The 24,833-nt window shown below is 41.4% G+C and overlaps 1 protein-coding gene across 1 annotated transcript in view; it reads left to right on the top strand.

Moving 5' to 3' along the window:
• The first annotated feature begins 2,348 nt into the window (after positions 1 to 2,348).
• ube4a (ubiquitination factor E4A (UFD2 homolog, yeast)) overlaps positions 2,349 to 24,833 on the top strand; it is a 47,732-nt gene continuing 25,247 nt past the window's right edge. Inside the window, exons 1-9 of the mRNA XM_041174302.1 lie at positions 2,349 to 2,447; positions 11,060 to 11,221; positions 14,394 to 14,576; positions 15,201 to 15,313; positions 18,422 to 18,574; positions 18,713 to 18,872; positions 19,930 to 20,132; positions 21,786 to 21,977; positions 23,365 to 23,698. Coding sequence (XP_041030236.1) covers positions 11,098 to 11,221; positions 14,394 to 14,576; positions 15,201 to 15,313; positions 18,422 to 18,574; positions 18,713 to 18,872; positions 19,930 to 20,132; positions 21,786 to 21,977; positions 23,365 to 23,698 — 1,462 coding nt within the window. The 5' untranslated portion in view covers positions 2,349 to 2,447; positions 11,060 to 11,097. The remainder of the gene's footprint in view (positions 2,448 to 11,059; positions 11,222 to 14,393; positions 14,577 to 15,200; positions 15,314 to 18,421; positions 18,575 to 18,712; positions 18,873 to 19,929; positions 20,133 to 21,785; positions 21,978 to 23,364; positions 23,699 to 24,833) is intronic.

The raw sequence follows: 24,833 nt of genomic DNA, 5'->3' as shown, positions 1-24,833 counted from the left end.
CATTCCTGCCACACAAGTGCCAGACAATGACCATCTCCAACAAGAAAGAATCTAATCATTGTCCTTTTACATTCAATGACATTACCATCGCTGGATACCCCATGATTAACAACCTGGAGGTTACCATTGACCAGAAACTGAACTGGACTAGCCATATACTGTGGCTACAAAAGCAGGTCAGAGGCTAGGAATCCTGTGGCGTGTAACCCACTTCCTAACTTCCCAAAGTCTGTCCACCATCTACAAGGCACAAGTCAGGAATGTGATGAATACTCTCCACTTGCCTGGATGAGTGCAGCTCCAACAACACTCAAGAAGCTTGACACCATACAGGACAATGCAGCTTGTTTGATTGGCACCGCATCCAAAAACATCCACTCTCTCCACTACCGTCACACAATGGCTGCAGTATGTACCATCTACAAGATGCACTGCAGGAACCCACCAAGCCTTCCAAACCCACGAATGGTATGATCTACAAGGACAAGTGCAGCAGATGCATGGGAACATCATCAACTGGAAGTTCCACTCCAAGCCACTCACCACCCTGACTTGGAAATATATCGCTGTTCCTTCAACTGTCACTGGGTCAAAATTCTGGAACTCCTTCCCTAACAGCACTGTGGGCATACCTACACCTCATGGATTGCAGCAGTTCAAGAAGGCAGCTCACCACCATCTTCTGAAAGGCAATTAGGGATGGACAATGAATGTTGGCCTTGCCAGAGACGCCTATATCCCATGAATGAATTTTTAAAAAGTCCTAAAACCTGGCACTTTGATCAATCATTTGAGATGCTTATTTTGAGACTGTGCCCTCGTGGTCTAGATTCTCCAGCTAAGGGAAACAAACTCTCTGTCTACCCTGTCAAGCCCCTTCAGAATTTTGTACGTTTCAATGATGTCACCTCTCATTTTTCTGAACATCAGAGAATATAGAGGTGATCTCATTGAAGCATACAAGATTCTCATCTTCTGATTAGGCACTTTACAGCTTTCTGGACTCAACAGTAAGTTCAACATCATCCCATTAACTCTGTTCTCTTCCCCCCCCCCCCCCCCCCCCCCCACCAACGTGCCAGTTTGTATCTTGTTTACATGGTTTTGCTTTCAGACAGAGCTGACCTTTATTTTCCAATAACACCTACTCGGGCTCAATGTTTTGTTTCTTTACTATTACCATTACTACTCCCTTTGCCTTTCGTTCCATGACATCTTTGGTGTTTAATTTCCCCCCTCCTCTAACCCATCCTTGACCTTCCCTTTTGTTCCGCCTGACCCTCACCCCTTTTTCAATGGAATGGGATGATCTGATTGTGGGCCTCAACGCCACTTTCCTGCCTACCCTGATACCCTTTGACTCCATTGTTAATCAAGAATCTATCTACATCTGTATTGAAAATGTCCAATGAACCAGCCTCTACCATTTTCTGAGGAAGAGAGTTCCACAGACTCATGACCCTCTGAAAGAAAAAAATTCTCATCTCCATCTTGAATGGGAGACCCCTCCCCTCCCCTTATTTTGTTCTGGTCTCTTTCAGGAGGGGTAACATCCTTTCAGCATCCAACCTATCAAGTACCCTCTGGATCCTATATGTTTTGATAAGGTCACTTCTCATTCTTCTAAACTGCAATGGATGCAGGACCAACCTGTGCTAAGATAAGCCTTTCTTCCCAGGAATGAATTCAAGCGAACCTTCTCTGAACTCTTCACAGATGCTGCCAGGCAGAAGGAGGCCATTCAGCCCGTCATGTCTGCACCAGCTCTTGGAATGAGAATTGCATTTAGTGCCATTCTCCTGTAACCCATATTCTTCCTTTTGAGATAACGGTCTGACTCCCATTTGCATCTGCGTCCACCACACTCAGGCAGTGCATTCCAGTAACTCGATGCATGAGAAAGCTTTTCCTCATGAAGCTTTTGCTTCTTGTACCAATTACTTTCAATCGGTGACCTCTTGTTCTCCACCCTTTCACAGGTGGAGAACCATCTCTCCCTATCTACTCTCCTCGTGATTTTGAATACCCCGGTCATTCCACACTATCTTTAGACCTGCTGTGTTTTTCTAGCACTTTCTGATTTTTAATGTCAAGGTAGGTTGTTGTTGTAATCCTGACGCGGGCCTCTGAGATGACATTCTGAGAGGGGAAGGTGCTGCGCGCGGAGCGGCGGGGCTCGAGAAAGGGGCGGGACGCAGGGGGCGGGGCCGTGGGCGGGGTTGGGGGAATGAGGCGTAAGGGGCGTGGCTCTGGAGAGGGGCGGGGCGCAGAGGGGCGGGGAGGGATGGTGGTGCGCGGGGGCTGGTGGGGGCGAGGGGCGGTGCGGACTCGGCCGGCCTGACGCAAGGCGGGAGCGCGCGCGCGCGCGCGCACTGACGCACGCCGGTGGCGATTGCGCGCACGCAGGGAGCCCAGGCCTCCTGCACGGACGGACAGTCGGAGCCCAGGTAAGGGTGGCTCGAGCGGGGGCCGTTTCCCCCTTCGCCCCGGCAACCTCCAGAACAATCAATATAAATCAATAGATACCAAATAATAATCGAATAATCGGTACAAAGCCATTCCCCCCTTCAATTTCCCCCTCCCCTCAGTGTCCGGGGAAATACCACCCTTGTCCTTCTAGCTGACTGGGCTTTATTCGCCCATGCTTGGGCCTGCTTTTTAAATTTAATGCTCTAATTAATTGATTTAATCTTTTATACTTTCTGTGTGTTGTTATGTCCCCCCTCCCCCCACATTCTGAGGTTACAGTTGGTCCTTGTTTATTGTGATTGTCTTTGTTTTAACCGAGTGGCTGTTTAATGTGCATGTTTATTGTAAAATGTTAATTTTTAAAGAGTTTTATTTTCTCCTTCTGCTGCTTGTTGCTGTGTGTTATGTAGGCCCTAGGTTTTCAGGCAGCTTTATTTCTCTCTCTCTCAGCCATTTGACTTGACACCAGGGTTCTTGCTGCTTTTTTTTGCATTAGATAGAGAGCAAAATATATGTTTTGCTGAAGATCTCCCTCTAATCCCATCATCTCCTTCCCTCTAATCCCATCACCTTCCCTCTCAACTGTTTGTCAGGTTGGCTTCTGGTACCTCAAAACTGAAGGAGAACAGGTCATTGACCTCTTGGTGTGTGTTTCTGCTAATGGGCTGAACTAAAACCAATAATATTTTTATCGCCAATCCTTTGCACTAAGTTTTGAAGACCTTTGTGGTCATTGTTACGATGATTGAGAATTTTTACTGCATGGTAGAGTTTTCTTTCCCTGCCCACTTCTAAGAATCCTGCTTTGTTTAACTGCCCTTGCTCACAGTGAGCCAGAATATGTTGAACCAGACTTGTTATTATTTCTGATGATAACAAAAAACGGATGCTGGAAATCCAAAACAAAATCAGAATTACCTGGAAAAACTCAGCAGGTCTGGCAGCATCGGCGGAGAAGAGTTGACGTTTAGAGTCCTCATGACCCTTCCACAGAACTGTTCTGTGGAAGGGTCATGAGAACTCGAAACATCAACTCTTCTCCTCCGCCGATGCTGCCAGACCTTCTGAGTTTTTCCAGGTAATTCTGTTTTTGTTTTGCTATTATTTCTGTTTGCCTATCAATTGGTGAAGGTGAGTTGTGGGGTGTGGGCGGTGGTTGGTGGTGGTTGTTACTGGATTGTGAGGGGGAGATTGTAAATTGGGCATGTGTTCCCACTGGAAAAGAGAAGGTTGAGAGGTGAGATGATTGCTGTTTTTAGGATTCTAAAGGGACTAGAACAGCAGGATTACAGAGCATGGGCAGTGCTTGAAAGGAGGATAAACTTAGAATTAATCTGCAGGAACATTTTATTTCACTGATCAAGTGGTTAGTCTATAAAACAGAATGCTTGGGAGATGGTGAAGCAGATGGTGTTGATTCATTCAAATACAAGTTAGGTAGATTTAATTCAGAAAATAACATTTTGGGGCATTGTATAAGAGAAATTTGAGATGTGTGGTAAATGTAACATACTTGGGATGAACAGGTGACTTTGGATCTCTTTGTAGCAGTCTTGCCTAAGCCAGAAGTTTATAGGTTCATGCTTCACTGACTTGAACACAAAGTTTAGGCTGAAACTCAGGACAGTGATGATGGAATGCTGGACTGTCGGAGGTGCCATCTTTTGGATGAAACATTAAACCAATGCTCAGTCTGCCCCTCAGGATGATATAAAAGATCTTATGGCACTATTGTGAAGAAGAGTGGGGGAGTTTTCTCCAGTGCCCTGGCTAACATCATAAAAACAGATTATTTGCACATTTCATATTGCTGTTTGTGGGATTTTGCTGTGCACAAATTGGCTGTTGCAATCGGTTTTCTATGTTACAACAGTGACTATGCTGCAAAAGTACGTAATTGGCTGTAAAGTGTTTTTAAGACGTCCGGAGGTCGTGAAGGATGCAATTTAAATACAATACTATCTTTCAGTGGCTTCCAAAGCTCCCCATCACTTTGGGTTTCTATGCATCACATTTGAATCTGTTGCAGACTAAATGATAGAAATTGATCACTATGATTACTCAACCACTATTATTGTATCATATGATTACTGGGATGGCAGAAAGCAAACTAAATGGACCTTGGTCATTTTTTTTTTACCAGAAATTCTTGTGATCCTATATTCCTATTGAGTGTTGCATGTACTTGATTAATTGCAAACTCTGAAGGGCTTGTCACTTGTTCCTGCTATTCCTTCAAATACTGTATGGAGAATCAGTGATATAAGATATTATAACCCACTGGCCTGGTGTGAGGGGCCGAGTCTGATCCTGTTGAGGAAACAGATTGGAAGTGTTTTTCTCTCTCCTGGGCAAAATGAGTTAAAGTTGGAGCTAAGTTTCATTTGCCATCTTGGCACAATTCTTTTGTTTCATTGTAGAGTGTTGGGTGGACAGAGAATGAGGTGCTGCTCTCTTGCCCATTATTTCTGTCAGGATAATGTATAACATGGGAGAATAGTAGCTTGATGTATGGTACTGCACCTATGGTTATTAGGGGTGTTAACTCTTACTGGGCCTATTCCACGAGGTATAATCACATCATCTCCCATGCCCAATCACCCCACCCTCACTCTCAGCCATTGGCACCCTTTACGTCTAACTCTATTACTTGATTGGATCATTCCTGAATGTCGGATGAACAACCACGTTCCCATCTGCAATATTTTTGTAACTAATATACAAAAGTGTTTGAAGAAAATTGGTGGAAGGAGAAGGGGAATCACAATTCTTTTAAATGCCTCACTGAATTTTTTCTGCTCAATTACTCACAGCAGTGTGAGTTAACCTATACCTACTGGAGGTTTTGGAATACCCCAGAGGGTACACAACCCTACTGGTGGTGGTATGCAAGAGTTCTTTCACTGGTTCTATGGGCTTTGTGTTGCATTTCATTAGTCTCCGTGTAATGTGAATCCATGTTCACTGGCATATGGAGTGAAAAGCATGTTTAGTATGGTTGATAGGTACATGTCGGACCTAGATTTCAGAAGAGCTGATGTTAACTGTACTTGTGGTTCAGTAGATGTATGTACACTTCTCTTGTGCATTACTTAATCATGCAGACTAGGCATATTCCAGATTCAATTCCTGATTGGATAGGGACAGCAGAGTTTTGGAGGAGTTTATGGAGAATGCGATATGGCAGGTCAGCCAATCGAGCATTGCAGGAGACGAGTAGTTTGAAACACCCGAGGGCATGGAGGAGAGTTTCAGCAGTAGATGGGTCAAGGCTGAGATTATTTTGGTCACACACTTGTAACCCAGTCCAGCTTGATTTGCTTCTCCCAGATGGGAAATTTGTTTATTACAATTTGTTTTTTTGTCAAGTAATGAACTTCAAGACTTGCATATTATGGCAAAGCACCATGTCAGTGATGCTTAAGCAATCATTGGCGAAGTTAAAAATCCTGATTTCCCATTTTCTTTGCCGAGTTGGTTAACCTCATCTTGGGCAAAGTATGAATGCTACAAAAATTGCTGGAAAAACTCAGCAGGTTTGACAGCATCTGTGGAGAGGAAGACAGAATTAATGTTTCGAGTCCGCATGACTTTTCATCAGTTCTAATTAGAAATGTGGTGAAATATAAACTTGGGTTGGGACAGGTGGAGCTGGATAGAGGGCCAGTGATAGGTGGAGGCAAAGAAGAGATTGCCAAAGATGTCATAAACAAAAGGTCAAAAGCGTGTTGCCGGCGCTGATATTAGCTGTGGAATGGGGACATTAAGGGTAGAAAGCAGGATGAGCAAGTGACAGATGGCCCTAGTGGGGGTGGGGTGGGGTGAAGGGATCGAAATAGGCTAAAAGGTGGAGATAAAACAATGGATGGAAATAAATTTTTAAAATAATAATAAAAATAGGCGGGAAAAGAGAAATATATATATATAAATTATATAATAATTGTTTAAAAAAAAGGGGACCAAAAAGGGGGTGAGGATCATGATCTGAAGTTGTTGAACTCAATATTCAGTCCGGAAGGCTGTAAAGTGCCTAATTGGAAGATGAGGTGCTGTTCCTCCAGTTTGCGTTGAGCTTCACTGGAACATTGCAGCAGGCCAAGGACGGACATGTGGGCATGAGAGCAGGGTGGTGTGTTGAAATGGCAAGCGACAGGAAGATCTGGGTAATGCTTGCGGACAAACCGAAGGTGTTCTGCAAAGTGGTCATCCAGTCTACATTTGGTCTCTCCAATGTAGAGGAGACCGCATTGGGAGCAGCGAATTCAGTACTGCATTCCAGTGCTGCTCCCATTGCGGTCTCCTGCACGTTGGAGAGACCAAACGCAGACTGGGTGACCGTTTTGCAGAATACCTTCAGTTTGTCCGCAAGCATGACCCTGACCTTCCTGCCGCTTGCCATTTCAACATACCACCCTGCTCTCGTGCCCACATGTCCGTCCTTGACCTGCTGCAATGTTCCAGTGAAGCTCAATGCAAACTGGAGGAACAGCACCTCATCTTTCGATTAGGCACTTTACAGCCTTCCGGACTTAACATTGAGTCCAACAACTTCAGATCATGAACCCTCTCCTCCATCTTCACCCCCTTTTTGATCCCCTTTTTTCTAATACTTATATATTTTTAATATATATATTTTTCTTCTCCCATCTATTTCTATTATTTTTAAAATTTATTTCCATCCATTGTTTTATCTCCACCTTTTAACCGATTTCGATTCCCCCCCACCGACTAGGGCTATCTGTCAATTGCTCATCCTGCTTTCTACCCTTAATGTCACCATTAGCACATCCTTTAGCTAATATCACCACCGTCAACACTGCTTTGACCTTTTGTTTATGACATCTTTGGCAATCTCTTTGTTTCCACCTATCACTGACCTCCTATCCAGCTCCACCTGTCCCAATCCCCTTAAACAGCTTATATTTCACCACATTTCTATTTCTCTTTAGTTCTGATGAAGAGTCATACGGACTCAAAATGTTAAACTGTATTCCTCTCCGCAGATGCTGTCAGACCTGCTGAGTTTTTCCAGCAATTTTTGTTTTTGTTTCAGATTTCCAGCATCCGCAGTATTTTGCTTTTATGTGAATGCTACAATTGGTATCAATACTCCAGGGTGAGGAAGGGGAACGTATTGGGGGTACCTGGTGCAGATCATTAACTAGCTCTGTTGAAAGTGCCTGTGTATATTGGGTGAGATCAGGATGAAGTTATGTGATTCCTTTATGGTTCAATGGTCTGACATTGTCATTACTCAGACTTAAAGTAACCCCTGCATGTTACATATCAACCTGTCTTGGAGCTATGTCATTGTTCCTTCATCATTGCTGGGTCAAAATCCTAGAACTCCCACCATGTCAGCACTGAGTATCCTCAGTGATACCCACGTCCCATGAACAAATAAAAACAAATGTAATAAGGACTTTAAGTAAGCATTGGGTCTGACATTTGGAAAACTATCACTGTTTGAGTATCCAAGTTAAGCTACTGAGAGATTGCCATCCACCAGTACTGTTTTTGTTTGCTGACTATGGATTGCACACTTTCTCTTTAGGAATGTATCTCACTTACCTAAAACCAGTAAGCTTAATTATAAGTTGATAGAGTAAAAATATAGGGAGTACATTACCACCGTTCTCTTGCCCATTGCACTAGCATACACTATAACCAATACAGCAGTGTTCTAGTCTGAGTCTATATTCCCCCTCCCTCCACACCCTGCAGTTTATATATTACAGGAATTTCTGGCATATGCAACCTGTTTTTGATGCGATAACCTTTGAATTATCCTCTTAGTCAGTTTACACCAGTGTAATTTCCACCTTACCTGAGGTATTGATGTTAAGATATAGAATGATATTTCTGAAAAACTGTTACTTTTAAATCTGCACTGAGGTGGCAACACCACCTGAAGCAGTAAGTAATCTTAGAAGTCAATACATAGCCCATAATGGTCAGAAATGGCTTGCAAGCAATTGATCTGAATATTGGACAGCATGTTTATATTTTGTTTTATTAGCTTCTTTGGTAGCTTGTGATTCATTCCTTGATGTTTGATATTTATGCACACTACAGATCTCTAGAAACTTTTAAATGGAGGCTTTCCCACCTCCTTCATTGACAAGTGTTCCCTATAACCATACTTTCCTTTCCTACTCGATGACCACAATTTTCTTTGGTGCTTTTTCTTTGTTTTTCTTTATGTGAGCAGCTCAGTAGAAATGCAAGTTGTTGATGGGGCTCGAATATTGGATCTGCTATGGCTTCACAAATAGACTGAAGTAAATAATAAAAATGGGTTTATGTATCCTGGAGCCTCCGAGCGAAGGATGACAGGTTCACATAAACAGATTTGAATAACTGGAACGTTGCTTGCTGTGCTAATGGTATGCAGTGTAATAGTTGCTTCCAAACTCACTTCACTGCCTTGCATTGTCACACCAAGTTATTGAGTTCACGTGGTAGCATAGCTTCTGTTCCTAGCTGCATCCTTCCATATTGTAGTAATGCAGCTTGGTTAGAAGCACTATAGTTCAGATTTCAGATAAACCAGTTTTATACAGAGCTAAGTTTGGAATGGATGTGCTTCTAATATAGCATATATCTTCCAACCTTGGCTATAAGTGATTAATGTAAAATTAACCTGAAGATGTTTAAAACTTTACTGATGTGGATTTCTTGAATCTTTGTGTGTATCTGATTGTGTCAGGTTTCAACATCCCATAAGCACAATTAACATTTGAATGTCATTATAAACTGTTCACTACAAACACAGAACTTCTATCTTCGAGTGAATCTTTTCATCACTCTGCTTCTTAAAAAAAACTGAAATGATCAAGGGTTAATTTACTTGGCTAACATGTACGCTGTCACTGAGCCAGTACACACTGGGCAGTCAGGTGTCAGGTTCAATTCCTGGATTGATGTCTTGGCTTAAAAATGTGAAAATCAGCTAGAGTTCTTGCTTGTGATACACTGTGCAGTCACATTTGCTAATAAAAGTGTTGAAGTTAACAGAGAACTGCAGGTGATCTTGGAAGTACCTTAGTACTTGTTCGCACCCTTAGTGGCAGAGGTGAGAAAGTTGCATTTTTTTAAAAATCCAGTTAATCATTCTTTGTGAAATTAAACTGTTTTATCTCTTACCATGTCTTTATATTCTTCTTAACTTCTAGAAAGCTTTTTTACATATAGAAGTGTTGTTCGAAGGTTGAGGAAACCAGTATAGAACATCACAGATTTTATTTGGGGGATGGGGTTGGTTGAGATTGACACATTGGAATACATTAAAGGAGGTCCTTATTACATGCTACTGTATTTATATAACAATGGTATTCTTGATTTTCTTTTATATTGGAATGAAAGTCTTGCATTCCAATGATGACTTTCATGACTTCAGAATGTTCCAAAGCACTTTGTAGAGAATTTCGGCGTGTAGCCATTTTTGTAACGTAGGAAGCAGTGTGGGCTATAGTGCTGAAAACCTGAGCTCCGGAACTGGCCGTGCACCTAGCCAAGCTGTTCCAATACAGCCATGATACTAGCATCCACCCAACAAAGTAGAAAATTGCCGAACTATCCACAAAATGCAGGACAAATGCAATCTGGCCAATCACTCCCAAATCACCAGCAGAATGATGGAAAGTATCATCAACAGTGCTATCAAGCTGAACTTGCTCAGCAATAACTTGCTCACTAGTGCTCAGTTTGAATTCAGCCAGGACCACTCTGCTCCATTACAGCCTTGGCCCAAACATAGACAAAAGAGCTGAATTCCAGAGGTAAAATGAGGGTGACTGTCCTTTACACAAAGGCAGTATTTGACAGAGTGTGACATCAAGGAACCGTAGTGAAATTAAAAGGAAGAAAAAGAAAGACTTGTGTTAAATAGTACTTTTCATGACTATTGGATGTCTCAAAGTACTTTACAGCCAATAAAGTACTCCTTTGAAGTGTATTCTGTATAGTTTCTTAGAGTAATTTGAGTTATTTAAAATTGTTACCTACAGGTGATGGGCTAGATTGGAATGCATTTTTTGTGTTAAATGCATTTTCTGCTCTATCAATAAAACCACTGAATTACCACTTTTCAATAGATTATAACATTTTTTACATGAAAAATATTCCTTAGAAGAAAGATTACTTCCTAAAACACTGTCCAACTGCACTGGTTCATGGCAGATTTTATGTTCCGTGTGCCAGTTAGTGGGGGAACCTGAGGGAGTTGGGGGGAAACACTTCTGAAAACTAGCACAATTTGCAGCCAAATTGCTGATAGGCCAAGAATTTCCTACCTTTTCCAAAATCTTCCCTTTGGCTCCCTGTTGTCTATAGGCAGAGGTGGTTATGGATTAGCTGGAAAAAGGTTACTTAAGCACAAACTTGTTTACGCAAAAAGAGAAGTGTGGATGATTGTAATGAGTTATCACTTAGTGTCAGAATCTCTCCGGTGAAAGAGCGCATTTGTCCAATTTAGCGTTTTACCTTGCAATTGTGTATACATACTGTGACATGCAGAAATAGTTTTGAGTGTCAGCATGTCTAGCAGGAGTGGATGATTCATCTGTATTATGTATTGTTTTCCTCCCAGCCTACTTTGGAGCTGAATGGAGTGGGTTTTGAAGAGAAATGACTGACCAGGAGAACAATAATAACATATCCAGCAACCCCTTTGCAGCTCTCTTCAGTTCTGTGGCCGATGCGAAACAATTTGCTTCTGTCCAGAAACAACAACTTCCTACAGGACCACCAGGTAAGCATAGTTCAGAGCTTCCAAGGCTGTCTATTTCCCAGTAACGAGCATTGACAGCAAGCCTTGCAAACAAAAGGGTCTTCCTAGTGAGCCTCTGTGCCGTATATTAATAAAGTAGGAATACAGCAGCAGACTCGAATAATGCAGGAAAAAAGTAGGTTGCATAGCAGCTTTTTCAGATAAGTGCTGTGCAAGTATTTCATGTGAGTTCCAGCATGTTCCATATAAGACTGCAGGGCATCTCGTTGAGGCTTAAATTTTACTAATCTGTTTTTAGCCTAAAATCTAAACAGTGATTTTTCAGGGATCATCTCTTTTTTGCGAACAAAGTTGCTTTCATAGAATCATAGACATGTACAAAACCAAAGAAGGCTAATCGCCCTGTTGAATCTGTGCTGGCACTTGCAGGGAGCAATGCAGTTAGTCCTCTCCTGTTTTTTTTCCTCCATGTCCATGCAATTTGTTTTCTGCATGTACTTAACCAGTTCCCTTATGAAAACTATTATTGAATCTGTATCCACCACCCTATGAAGTGATGCATTCCAAATCCTACATACTTATTATGTAAGAATATTTGTTTTAGGGATCTGGGAACCTGTGGTGAGGCAGTTTTCATAGTTACTTTTACTGATACCAGCCCAAAGATTACTAGTTTAAAAAAAATGTTTCGCTACTCATGCCCTCCGCATAACCACTACATTACTGTATCTATGGTGTAATTGATTACCCTTTATCCGAACACTGTCAGGCTGCTCTATTTACAACTGTTGGGAATGAAACTTTACATTTGAGAATGCTTTCAACAATGGGAAAAACATACATCAGCATGGCTCTCTCAATATAGAATGAATAATAGAAGATATTAAATACCACTAAACCCGCCCGCCCCACGTTAAGTGATTGTCATTTTTAATTGTTTTAATTTAACTTCCTAATGTTGACATTCTTATTCACACATCACCTATTGTCAACAGCTTTCAGTGTTCAAAAACACTACTGTAACTCATCATTTTCTAATTCATCTTGGGTTGTGAGCAACACTGGCAAGGCCAGCATTTATTGACCATCCCTAATTGCCCTTGAGGAGGTGAGAGTAAAATTACAACTCTTGAATGAACCACCAAGATATTGAAATATCAAGATATTTTCTCAGCGATTTACAATATAGTGATGAAGAATCTGTGCTTCAGATGGACCAAAATTAGGGGGAGATGATGGCATAATGGTAATCCAGGGGCCCAGGCTAATGTTCTGGGGACATGGGTTCAAATCCCACCACGGCAGCTGGTGGAATTTAAATTCAATTAATAATCTGGAATTGAAAAACTGGTCTCAGTAATGGTCACTATGAAACCATTATCAATTGTAAAAATCCATCTTGTCCACTAATGTCCTTTAGGGAAGGAAATCTAGCCTACATGCCATTCTAGACCCACACTAATGTGGTTGACTCTTAACTGCCCTCTGAAATGGTGTGGCATGCCACTCAGTTCACGGGCAATTAGGGATGGACAACAAATTCTGGCTTTGCCAGCGATGCCCACATCCTATGAAAGAAATTAAGAAAATGTGAATTTCTGACCTATTCACTTGTTTACAACAGTTTAGCTCAGCCAAAGCTGAAGTTTTGTTTGTTGGAGAAATCCAAACATTTCTCCTAGCTTATTGACAGGTGAGGGTGTGTGACAGTCTAGCAAAATTGAAAGCTTGCATGCTGATAGTAGGTGGAATTTTAAATATCATTTGTGGAGTCAAAGATCTTAATATGAGGAATGTGACTAGAGTGAGAAGTATTTACACAATTGAGAAAGGGAGAGGGGCCCTCTTGCCTCTTAAACGGGCATTCATAAACAATTTTCCTGTGCCTAGTAGCAAAAATATTTTACTGAGAATGTGGTACAAGGACATAAGAAAAGCTGTACCTGTCTCTTCAGCAAACTATGATAAAGGAAAAAGACTTCCAGCTGTTGGAGAGCAGCAGGTAGATGTTGGAGTTGGTGATTTTCCACATTGTGGAAAATAAATTCTACAAGAAGCTGGAAGAGGTCTTAAGGAAATCAGGGGGTCGGATCATTATCTCTCCCCCTCCCTTCCACCCTTCACTCCTGCCTCCGAAGTTCAGACTTTGTTAGGAGTTTGGTGTTATTCCTTGTCTTTTGTACTTGTTGAAATATAATGGTGAAGAATAATAGCTATTTGAGGAAGTGGTGAGGGATACCAATGCTAGAAAATTAAGGTTGCAGTTATTTGCTTAATTATTACCAGAGTTCAGGGCTGGTTAGATCCAGTTGGGATATTTGCCACAAAATCCCAAGATTCTGTGACATGTAGTGAAGTGCTTGTATTGTGATCTGACAAGAAATTCGATATATGGGACGTGACAGAGCAGGCGAGTGCAATACTCAGGGTGATTGCAAGAGCTGTTGTTGTTGGAACAGGAAATATGCGCAAATAAATTTTAGAAAGTAGAAATAATTGATAGAAGTGAGAGAAGAAAGGATAAGGTGTATTGGAGGGGCTCAGATGTATTAGCAAAACACATAAATTGAGATTGGGAGAGGATCACATTGAGAATTCATGGTTAGCCATGAATACCTGAGGTGAGTTAGCTCAAATTTCTACCATGGTTTACATAAAATGTGCGAGCTTTATATGCGAACCTATCCATGTGGGACAGAGTAATTATAGTTGACACTTCTCTGACTGCAGGAGGCCACTCAGCCACATTTTGAGTGCTTGCTCCATCTCTCTACAATGGTGTCATTCCCTTAGGCAGAATTAAAGTTTTGAATATAGTAACTAGTAGCCAGGAAGTGTAACATTTCTATAAAGGGAAACAAATTTGTATTTGGAGGAGGGAAAAGGATGCAACCTTCTGGGCTGAGGCTACAACTAAGTATGATCCTATGATTGCCAGGCATCTGCATGCACATTTTCCAGAAGGGATCACTGAGTAGCAGTTGACAGCAGGAATCTGGCTGATTTTTCCCTCCACAACCCAGAGTGCCAAGACTTAAAAATCTGCCCAGGCTTAAGTCAGCTAGCCCAGCACAGGAACAAACTTAGAAAAGGCGTAAACCGTTTTTTGAACCCCCCCCCCCCCATTTATCTTGCAGTGTATAATGAGCCTTTGTGTGATTGCATATGTTGTTCTTTGTGTGTTACTCTCCAGAATGTCCATTATCTGCAGAAGAAGTTTATGACAGTGAAGATTCAGACATCAGTAGTATTGAGAGCATTGATAATGACTCTATTACAGACGCCAATCGTGCATTTCGCTCTCAAAAGGAAATATGTGAACAACTCAACATCAATCACATGCTTCAGCGCATCTTCCTTATTACACTTGACAACAGTGAGTATCTAGCATGTGGATTATTTTTCTTGTGAATTTTATACTCCTCAAAGTGAGGGATGTTAGTCTTGAAGAAGAATGGAATAATTTCACACACCAGAGACAATAACAAAGGTTATTAGGCTAGGCATATTGTGGGTTAAATGCAGGGTAAAGCCCGCAATGTGCCTCATTCCAACCGTCTGTAGTGCATCCATTACCACATCAGCGTTATATTTTCTATTTCTCACATTCATCATTTTGAGCTCTTGCTGAATGAGACTACTACTTTAGTGCTGAATTAGGGACACCTTTTTGCTGTGGAATTAAGACCTATAGGACCAGTGTGCTTCAAAGATTGAAGTTCACGAGCCTAATGCCCTACATAAAAGTTGTTCCAAATGAACAAAAGAGATACTTTCCACTTCTGCTTCCTTTTTGATCCTGCTAATGCTCATTTATATCATTTTGCTGCAAAGTTTCACAATCTGTTCCTGCTACGCATTGCTTCCTACTTCTTGCCTTCACTTGGTTGCACTTAAACTTCAGCACTCATGTTCACCTAAGAAGATTATCTGAGATCTGCCGCTGAGCTCAGACTTATGATGAATTTATGTTGAGGTACTTTGGATGGTGTGTTTTTAGGTGACCCCAGTCTGAAGGGAGGGAATGGGATTCCACCACGCTGTGTTTTCTTGGACGATATGGCCACTGACCTGGACGGACAGGACTGGCTTGACATGAACAATGTGGAACAGGTATCAATGTTTTCAAATAGTTAACATTCTTTTCTTTGCCTGGGAGGCATGTTTTTAATTTCTGTTAAAGTTATTCTCTCAGTACCGCAATGCCCTGAACACTTGCAACTCTGTGTGATGTGGTATTAAGCCATATAATCCAGAAGAGCACAGGCTTGTAACCTAAATATCTGGACTTAGCTAACTGATATTGGCAGCGGGGAGAATGAAGTGTTTATCCATGGTGGTCCGACTGTTGTGGTGTAGGCTTGGCAGACCAGCTGGCCATTTCTTGCCCGTCATTTTGTTATGTCTGTATCTGTTAGTCCTGCAGGAACACTGTAATTTGCCTTTGTGCCCCTGGGTTAGAGACACTTGTCCAGTGCCCTTTGAAAACCAGCTGAGCACAGGATCTAGTTTAGCTTTGAAGTTTTCCATGGGCAAATAGCCTGCTAATAATCACTCACATGACAATTGGCATCTCACCGAGTATTAGAGGGTACCCATTGCTTATGGAACCCTACAAGAAATAAGCCCTTGGGAAGGAAATTCAGCCAAATTAAAACCACTTGAGTATCACCCTTGCATTATGTGAATCCTTCAACTGGACAAAATGTTGGCAACAGGAAAGTAGAGGTTATTGCTCTTAAACTGACTCACTGTCTCATAATTATTTACTGGCCATGGGGCTATTAAATCTGTTTTAATGAATTTTGGTAATGATTCAGTGATGTGTTATTTTCCTTTTAGTAGCAATTGTTTCTCATAAGGGAAAATGAAAAGTTGGCTCATCCTGTGCTTGTTGAACTAGCCATAATTACACCAAGATGATTACTTATTGCTAGGAACATTTGACGGGAAGATATAGCTTTTTGTCAGGGTTGAGAGATTCCTACGTTCGGTTATATCCGTTTCAGTGTGGGAAATCCCCATGTAAACTATGCAGTATGGTATACCAATAAACCACAGAGAGCAGTATTAAGTGTTGTATTTTTAGAAACAGGCCAGAAAGTCCCTAGTTTGATTCTTGGCCTGTACTTGGCCTTTGTTAGGGCAGCAATTACTAAATAAAATGTGGCAATATTTTGCAAAAGTTTATTCTCCCACTTAGCCTACCCTTCCATACCTTCCACAAGGTTCCTTACTGTGATGCTGGAACAAATACACAGTATCCCCTTATCAATGGGAGTCCCTTCATTATTTTTTTTTAAACTTGCTATGGTTTTCTATTTTACCATTCCTGCCGGCAATCTTTTCCACAGTTTAATCACCCTTTTAGCATTTAAAAAAAAAGTTGTGTACATTTTCCATTTTGTTTTGATTTCTGTATTTTTAAACTCCATTAGTTAGTCGCTGTGCTCTGCCTGACAGAAGAATTTCCCTGGTTCCAGTTTATGGAATCCTAGAGAAGAAAAGATTGAGGATATTTGATGGAGGTGCTTAAATTCATGAGGGTTCGGACAGAGTAGATAAGGAAAAACTGTTCCCACTGGCAGAAGGATCGAGAACCAGAGGACACCAATTTAAGGTGATTGGCAAAAGAAGCAATTGCGACAAGAAGAAAATCTTTTTATGCAGCATGTAGTTAGGATCAGGAATACACTGCCTGAGATTGTGGTGGAGGCAGATTCAATAGAGCAGATTCAATTCAGACCTTCAAAAGAGAATTGGCTAATTACCTGATGAGAAACAATTTGCAGGGTCACGGAGAAAGAGCAGTGGAGTTGACTAGGTGAGTCCTTGTAGAGAGCTGACACAGGCACATCAGGCTGAATGGCCTTTTCCTGTGCTGTAAACTTTCTCTGATTCAGTTGAGCCTGTAAGTAAGTAGTGCTAATTCTTGGAATGTCTTCCCATAACTAAGATTTTAGGCTAGATATCATTCTGGACTTCTCCAAAGCATTGATCTCCTTTATCAAGTATGGAGGCCAAAAATGGACCCAATACACTTAAGTGCTGCTGAGGTAAAAAGTCCTGTATCCCCTGAATCTGGGCTTGATTCTCTCCTTGTTTTCAGAGGTAGATGGTTAGTGACTATTCATTTGCCCACCACATTTTTTTAAGTGACAGCCAGTTGCCAGATAAGCAACTTCTACTTCTTCATAACTCTTTCTCAGTCAGAAGAATTTCCCTGGTTCCAGTTTATGGAATCCTAGAGAAAACTTATTGTAATGTGGATTTATAGTTGCCATAAATGTGTCTTCCGTAACTCTGTTCTGTTAATTTATGTTTCCACATCTGTAATTTGACAATTGACAGCCATCCTATGTCTAAGTACAATGGCGCCTCTCAAAATTGAATTCCTTTTAGAAAAAACTGCTTGAAATGCATTTTCTGCTTGTATTGATCAACCATGATATCTCAAAAACACGTTTAGATCTTGAATCTAGAAATTCACAAATTGCAATTCAAAAATGGAACAATTCGGTACTCTGAACAGGACCCAATGCATTTATCTGAAACCAGTGATGATGAATTCTGTTCTGATTAATTTTTAACAGGTTTTGTTCCACTGTAAGCTGTTTCAGGAACCTTATGACCCATTTGACTTAAGTTTTGTTCTGAAATGCTTTGAGAGCTGTGAGAAGGCACTATGTAAAAACAAGTCTTTTGTTTTAAAAGCTTTTTATTTATTCAAGGAATATGGGCATTGCTGGCAAGGCAAGCATTTATTGCCCATTCCTAATTGCCTTTGAGAAGCTTAAAATGGAAGAACAAAGTTAGGTTTTATGCTTGGTTTCAAATTGTACTCTTCATTTTTAATTGGAATAGATAAAAGGTTAACTAGACACTGGTGTAGAGACATGCAAGTTTGCTTTTTTATAAAGCTACAACTTGTAGAGCCCTCGTTAGAGCATAGAATGTTCCCTAGCTAGCATTCAGTACAGTTCAGTTGTCTGTCTACTGGCCGTGTGTTCTATAGTGACAGCATCTTTTCAGACTATGTTTGACATATTGACTATTGAGCAATACCATGAGCTTGGATAGCATTTTGCCTTTAACTATGGTCAAGGAATTCAAAACAATGGGAGTGAATGAGAAATTATTTTGGACATTGAATTGTGTACTTAGATTGGGGCCTGAATGCATCTGAAGTCACTGATGATGAGTGTTAAGTTATTTTAATAGGCTTTGTTCACTCGGATGCTGCTACCGGAACCAGGGACTCGCTTGATCTGCATGACATCAGGGAACGTTATTAATATGTCAGCCGATCGAGATGCTGGAGAGAAGGACGTTATTAGATACCTATTTGCTTGTTTTCGAAGAGTGAAAGGAGAGGTATGTATGTCTGATGGCCCTGTCATTGCCCAGATAGTTCTTGTTGTGTTTTTTTTTGTCTGTTCTCTCCTTTCATCTTCTCCTGCCTATGAAAGCATGATTTTCTTCTATAGCTTCTGAAATATATTTTGTCAACAGATTACGAAGGTCCCAGAAAACCTGTTGACTTATGCACTTCGTTGTAAGGTCCTGACTGTGTCTAACACCTGTACAGTCCTCCTCACACCTGAGATCTACGTCAATCAGAATATCTATGAACAAGTGGTTGATTTGCTTCTTGAAGGAGTAAGTGGACCACGTAAGTAAATAATTCCATTATTTCTCTGTATTTTTATATTTGTATGCAAGATGCTGAATAGGCCTGAATTATATGGTATGTATCAAGGGAAAAAAGGCTATGTTTGTGCATTTTGAAATAAGAAGAACTTGCAGTTCAGTGCCTTTCACCGCCTTAGAACAGTATCCCAAGATGTTTCACTGCCAATGAAGTACTTTTGAAGTGATCAGCAGTTAGGAGTCACAATCTAGTGGTTGAATGATGTACTTGAAGATTGGTCATTTTATTACTTGAATCATTATCTTTAGTTAGTGAGTAAATAATACATTACTTTATGCAGTAGATTGTTGGATAACAGAATACTTTGCCACAGTGAGCGGTTGATAAAGCAGTCATTGCAACCTCAAAGGGAACATTACATAGATATTTAAGGCTGAGGAAGGTGCAGGACTGTGGGCATGGCAGTGATTTAGTTTTGGCTAGCTCTAAAAGGAGTTTGCATTCTGCTGTAAGCTTCTTTGTTTCTAAGTGAGAATATCTGGGCAACCTGGACTTTGCATGGGTCTAAATAATGGTAGTGTTTACATGAAATTGGTTCTAGGCAGAATTCAGATTGCCAAAGAGAGCATGTAGAGTCCTCTTTAAACCCTATACTAACGTTATAATTTAAAACTCTGCAAAGGAATGGCCGTTACGTCGGCAATATGGTGCCATTTAAACCTGACCAAGTAACACTTTAAAGACTACAACAGATATGGATGAGGAAGACCATTCAGCTCATCTCGTCTCATCATCCAAAATGAAACAACAATTTCTCCCAGCTCCCCTCATGACAATTTCCAATTATTTCATAAATAATTCCAGAGCTTTTGCCTCTACTAAGCTTCCCCGAGTTATTCTATGTGCTAATCACTCCTCGTATGAAGAAGGTTTTGCTATCAATGCCGTGAATACCAGTAAAAAAACAAATTGTGGTTTATGTCCTGCTCACCTGGATTTATCATTTTACTTTTCTTTATCATTTACTATCTTTTATATCTTCTAAGAGGTGTTATCTCTCTGTTACTTACTGTTACAGACTTTGAAGATGTTACCGAGTTTATGGATGACGTGATAGCTACCTTAAAGGCAGATGAAGAGGTCCGGACATTCAGCGAAGTCATGTTTCCAGTGTTGGACATTTTATTGCGGCGCATCAAGGAGTTGGACCTTTGCCACATAATGTTGTATGGTTACCTGGACATTCTCCTTTATGTCACCAGACAGCCTGATCTGGCACAAGTAAGACATTTCTAAATGCTTCTCTGATTTATGTGGTCAGCTGCTAGGTATTTCTTCTTGATTGCTTGGTATCTGCCTCCTGTGGTAATCCATCCAAACCAAGATTGTAGTTTCTGATAGTATGGTATGGAATTGGGTGTGTGTGTCACTCTACTTGGCAAAGCCCATAAAACTTAAACAGGTTACCAAGTTTGGGGACTGTTAAGTGTTTGTAAGAATACTGCTTGACTTCATGTAATAAAACTCCGCAAATGTTCTATACTAATAAAGGTAAGCTTTCTGATACACCCCCTTCCCATTTAGGCATTTGCTTGAAGAGTTATCAGGAACTGAATGGGATTGGCCCTCTGAATGATCTACACTCTCAAATCTCATTGCTGATCAGCGATGTCCTGTGTAATGAGGACCAGCTTGGATCAGGTATCAGATCAACTGAGGGTCAACTTGCTTTCAATCTTCTGTGTATCACCTTGGAGCCAGCTGTACTCCAGAGGGACTCTTCCTCAGTTCCCTCATCTCTTCACCTCCGTCCTTGCCGAGAAGGATAGCCACAAGATACTGGGAGCCATGCGTTGTGTTGCGAGGTCTTCATCTCTGCAAAAAAATTCTTAATTTGTTCTGCCAATGTAATTATGCTGCATGTAGTGCCATTGGACACTCCTACCTGGTGGTGTAGGTAGAATCTTCTGAAATAAGCTGATTGAAGTTAACGTGATGACAATGTTTTCTAACCTAAACTCAAAAATCTGAGCACAACCAATGAGTGGCTGCTCTCATGTTTTAAAACTATGTTTAATTAACACTAAGACATTTTGGACCCGGAGTTAAATCCATCTCTAGTGAGTAAAGAAAATGTTCCCTCTGTACTGCTGTCAATAGTCAATAAATGACTCTTAACAGCTGACGTAAGGCATCATTTTATTTTGTTATTGGTGGGAGCCTGGTCCATTGGGAGTGCAGATCAGAAAGTTGGACACAAGCTGTGCATTGTTTTCTGATGATTAGCTTTAATGAATGGAAATGTGCTCAGCGCACACACCCAAATGTCTGATTTGCAGCACTGTAGGCTCCCATGCCTGCAGCATAAAGTTTGAAAATGAACCCATAGTGTGTTAACCATTCATCAGTGCCTCACAATTAAAACAAACCAGTGGGCTGTGGGGAGGAAGGCTGCCCTCTGGAAATGTAACTGAGTCGGCTTTTCTTTATTTTCTTCCCTCTCTTGACTCTCCTGAAATGCCTGATTTGTATTGGAGAATGTTCTTCCTGGTTGCCAGTTGCCCTCTGGTACTTTGTTCAGGCCATATGTGAAGCTGTGTACTCGGGAGTGCATCATCATTGGTCATGATCTTACACTCTCTCAAGATTTTGCATGTGCACTTTCCAGCAGGTTCACCGGTTGGTAGCCAGGAGCAGAAACCTGATTTTTTTTTTAAAAGTCTAGGGTATGGGAATAATTTGAGGTAGAGGTTAAGGTCATTTGTCTGTACCCTGCATTTAGGAATTCCTGCTCTTAGTGTATGTATTTTTCTGTGAAACTGCTAATTACTTTTAATGTGTAAAAATAAAATTTACATCACAAGGTTGAAGATTTAAATTCAGTACATATAATTGAAACTGAAGGTTTCAAAACATATTTATCACCCTCAACAGGTTTTCTTGAAGCATATTGAACCAAAGGATCCAAAAAATGGTAACCTATATCAGCAGACGCTGCTGGGAACCGTCCTGAATATGTCTTGTTTGCTGAAAACTCCGGGACTGGTGGAGAATCACTTGTACTTTTTGAATCCTTCAAGGTCCAGTCCTCCGGAGATCAAAGTTCAAGAATCAAACATTCACCAGGTGGGCCTTGGACAGGTTGGGCTCTTGACGGGCTGTGGTGTTGCGTAATGTTCGTCCCCATCCAGTCTGTCTGGTTGTACACTGTCTCACGCTGAATATGTGCGTTGTACCCATGACCTCTACCAATATCAAACTTGTTCCAGCTGGCAGGCGGCTCCAAAGAGTTATAATGCACAATACAAAATGCTCAGAACCATCCCATCAGTAAAAGAATGTTGCCTCCAGTTTCCTTCCTCTTATTGCCTTTCTCCCTTCCCCACCCCCCCCCCCCCCACTGCCCAACCCCAACTTGCTGAAGTTGTAGTACGGCAATCAGGTGCTGGAACCCTAAGGAAATTTTATGTTCCTTTCCACTCTTGACCCAACCCAGGGGTTCAGAGGTCAATTCTAATGCAACTGGCATTGCTGAGATTGGATAACTCACAAAAGACTGGCTTTGAACATAAGGCCTTCTTGCTTTGTAATAATTGGGTTCCCTAACTGGATGCACATTAATGCATCACTAGAGCATTTCTTCAATTTGATTCAATTTTATTTCCTCTTGGGCAGGCTTCCTCTTGGTTCTACCCATGTACTGATGGATGGCCTCTGATTATTCTGTATCATTTATTTCACTACATTTCTCTGTCCCACCTGCTGAGAATTTCTGCAGCTGCTTTGAACGCTTTAAATCTGCTTATTTGGTGTTAACTTTCCCTTGGGCGTCAGCTGCGGCTAGTTGGTAGCATTTTTGCCTCCAAGTCTGATGATAGTGGGTCCGAATCCCGCTATGTGCTTGAGTTTCTAATCTGGGCTAACACTTCAGTGCGGAGGGGCTGCTACATTGCTGAAGGTTAAATTGAAGCCCCCGTCCACGAGCTCAGATAGGCAAAAGTTTTTTTTGAAGAAGAGCAGTAGTTCTCACAGTTTCCTATTCAGCATCACTGCCTCTCTTTCGTTAGCTCTTTGTGGGGCTTTGCTGTGTACAAGTTCACTGCCGCATTTGCCCATGTAACAGCAATAAGTAACCCATTGGTTGGCTGTAAAGTCCTTTGGGACATCTTGAGGATATGTTAAGGCTCTGAATAACTTTCTTCTTTATTGCAGTAACTTTATCAAGAACATGCAGTTGGTGATGGCTCAACGTGTATAGTTATATACATGTCATGCTTGTTAAGGACATGACTTGAATATCCATTGAATATAATTCTGAATCTTTGTCTCCAATCTTTTTGTTGTCACTCTGTTCACATAAGAATTGGCAGTTAACTGGGAGAGGAAATTGAGCAAAGGCAGCTTCGTCACCAATCATGTGTTGGCTTTCCTACAGGTTACTTCAGGTGTATTGTTTTTACACAATCTCATCTTTGGGAAGGATGTTCAGAATGTTCTTGCTTTCATTTTGCAGTTCATGGCGCAATTGCATGACAAAATCCATCAGATTCTACGGAACCTCATCCAGCTTTCCCCGGATACCAAACACTGTATCCTTTCCTGGCTCGGAAACTGCCTCCATGCCAACTCAGGACGGACGAAAATCTGGGCCAACCAGATGCCCGAACTCTTCTTCCAAATGTATGCGTCGGACGCCTTCTTCCTGAACCTTGCTGCTGCTTTGCTAAAACTCTGTCAACCCTTCTGCAAACCAAAGTCTCCTAAGCTGCTGACCTTCAACCCTACTTATTGTAGCTTGAAAGATTTGAATGAAGAGGAACGGAAAAGCAGAAACGTGCATATCAAAGGTGTGGGCTGAGCAGTAAATGGATGACTTTTGTTTTTGTCCAGCAATATTTCAGGGCAATGGTTGACATCAATATCTGTCACCTTGCTCAAACTCTTGGTGCACCGTGCTACTTCTGTTGTTAAAATATCTCTGGCTGCCTCTGAAATCAAACAGACTATGCACTTGCAACAAATAGCACGGAAGTGAAAACTAAACCCAACACTGATAAACGGGTTACCTAGTGGAGTTGCGCTCCTGATGCTCATAGTTCACACTGTGCCCTTTGCCAGAGGCCCAAGTGAATTTTGATTTTAAAAAATGCAGCCCTTTGTTTCAGTGGGTTTCAGACTTTTCCCATTTTGGGAAAGCCTCTACGAGCATTGTCATACTCCCTCAGACCCCTTGCAAGCATTGGCACACTCCTGGGATCCTCCAGTGTTGACATCTGAAAGATTGTACGAGCGACCCAAAAGAAAACAGTGCCATTATTGCAAGAAATTTGTATTTAATATTTGAATGTAGCAACAGAAATGAGGTGGGTGATAGATCAGCATATACAATTCTGATCTAAACTCGGGTTCTCTGTGTGCTGGCCAATTCTCCCTTCAACCACTGTCACCAAACATGCATTATATCTGCTCATGTGAGTGAATAGTTGCTGTATTCACCAGCATCACTTTCTGCACTTAGTTAAGAGTGCACTGGTGACAGAGCGGGGTTGAGTCAGTGATTAGTAGGGGGAAGGGAAACCAAGAGACTGGTAGAGATAGTGATTTATGGGGGTTGGTAGGGGGAGGTGGATCAAGCCTGCGATCTGGTGGGGAGAATGGGGGCAGGCAGCTCTCTGTGATTTTAATGTGGAACCAAGAGGCAAAGAAAACACCTGCTGTTCTGGCTCCATACTCTGATAAGGATCAAACACTGTTCAGGGAAACCTGGTTAGATAAAGGGTGAATCAGAGGCATTAGGCCCCTTATTTGGATCTAATAACTCTTCGAGATGTGACTTCTGGGCACCTCATTTAACACCCATACCAATATGGTGAGCTGTGTGCTATTGGCTCAATGCATACACACATTTACTGCCATATTGGACTCTTCAGTGCCAGTTTTAATATTTGTAAAACAGGTGTAGCCTCATTGAAATCCTAGGCC

The sequence above is a fragment of the Carcharodon carcharias genome, chromosome 25, assembly GCF_017639515.1.
Source record: "Carcharodon carcharias isolate sCarCar2 chromosome 25, sCarCar2.pri, whole genome shotgun sequence".
Classification (NCBI taxonomy): Eukaryota; Metazoa; Chordata; class Chondrichthyes; order Lamniformes; family Lamnidae; genus Carcharodon; species Carcharodon carcharias.
Note: the sequence above shows the minus strand (reverse complement) of the source record. Positions and strands in the feature narration are given on the sequence as shown.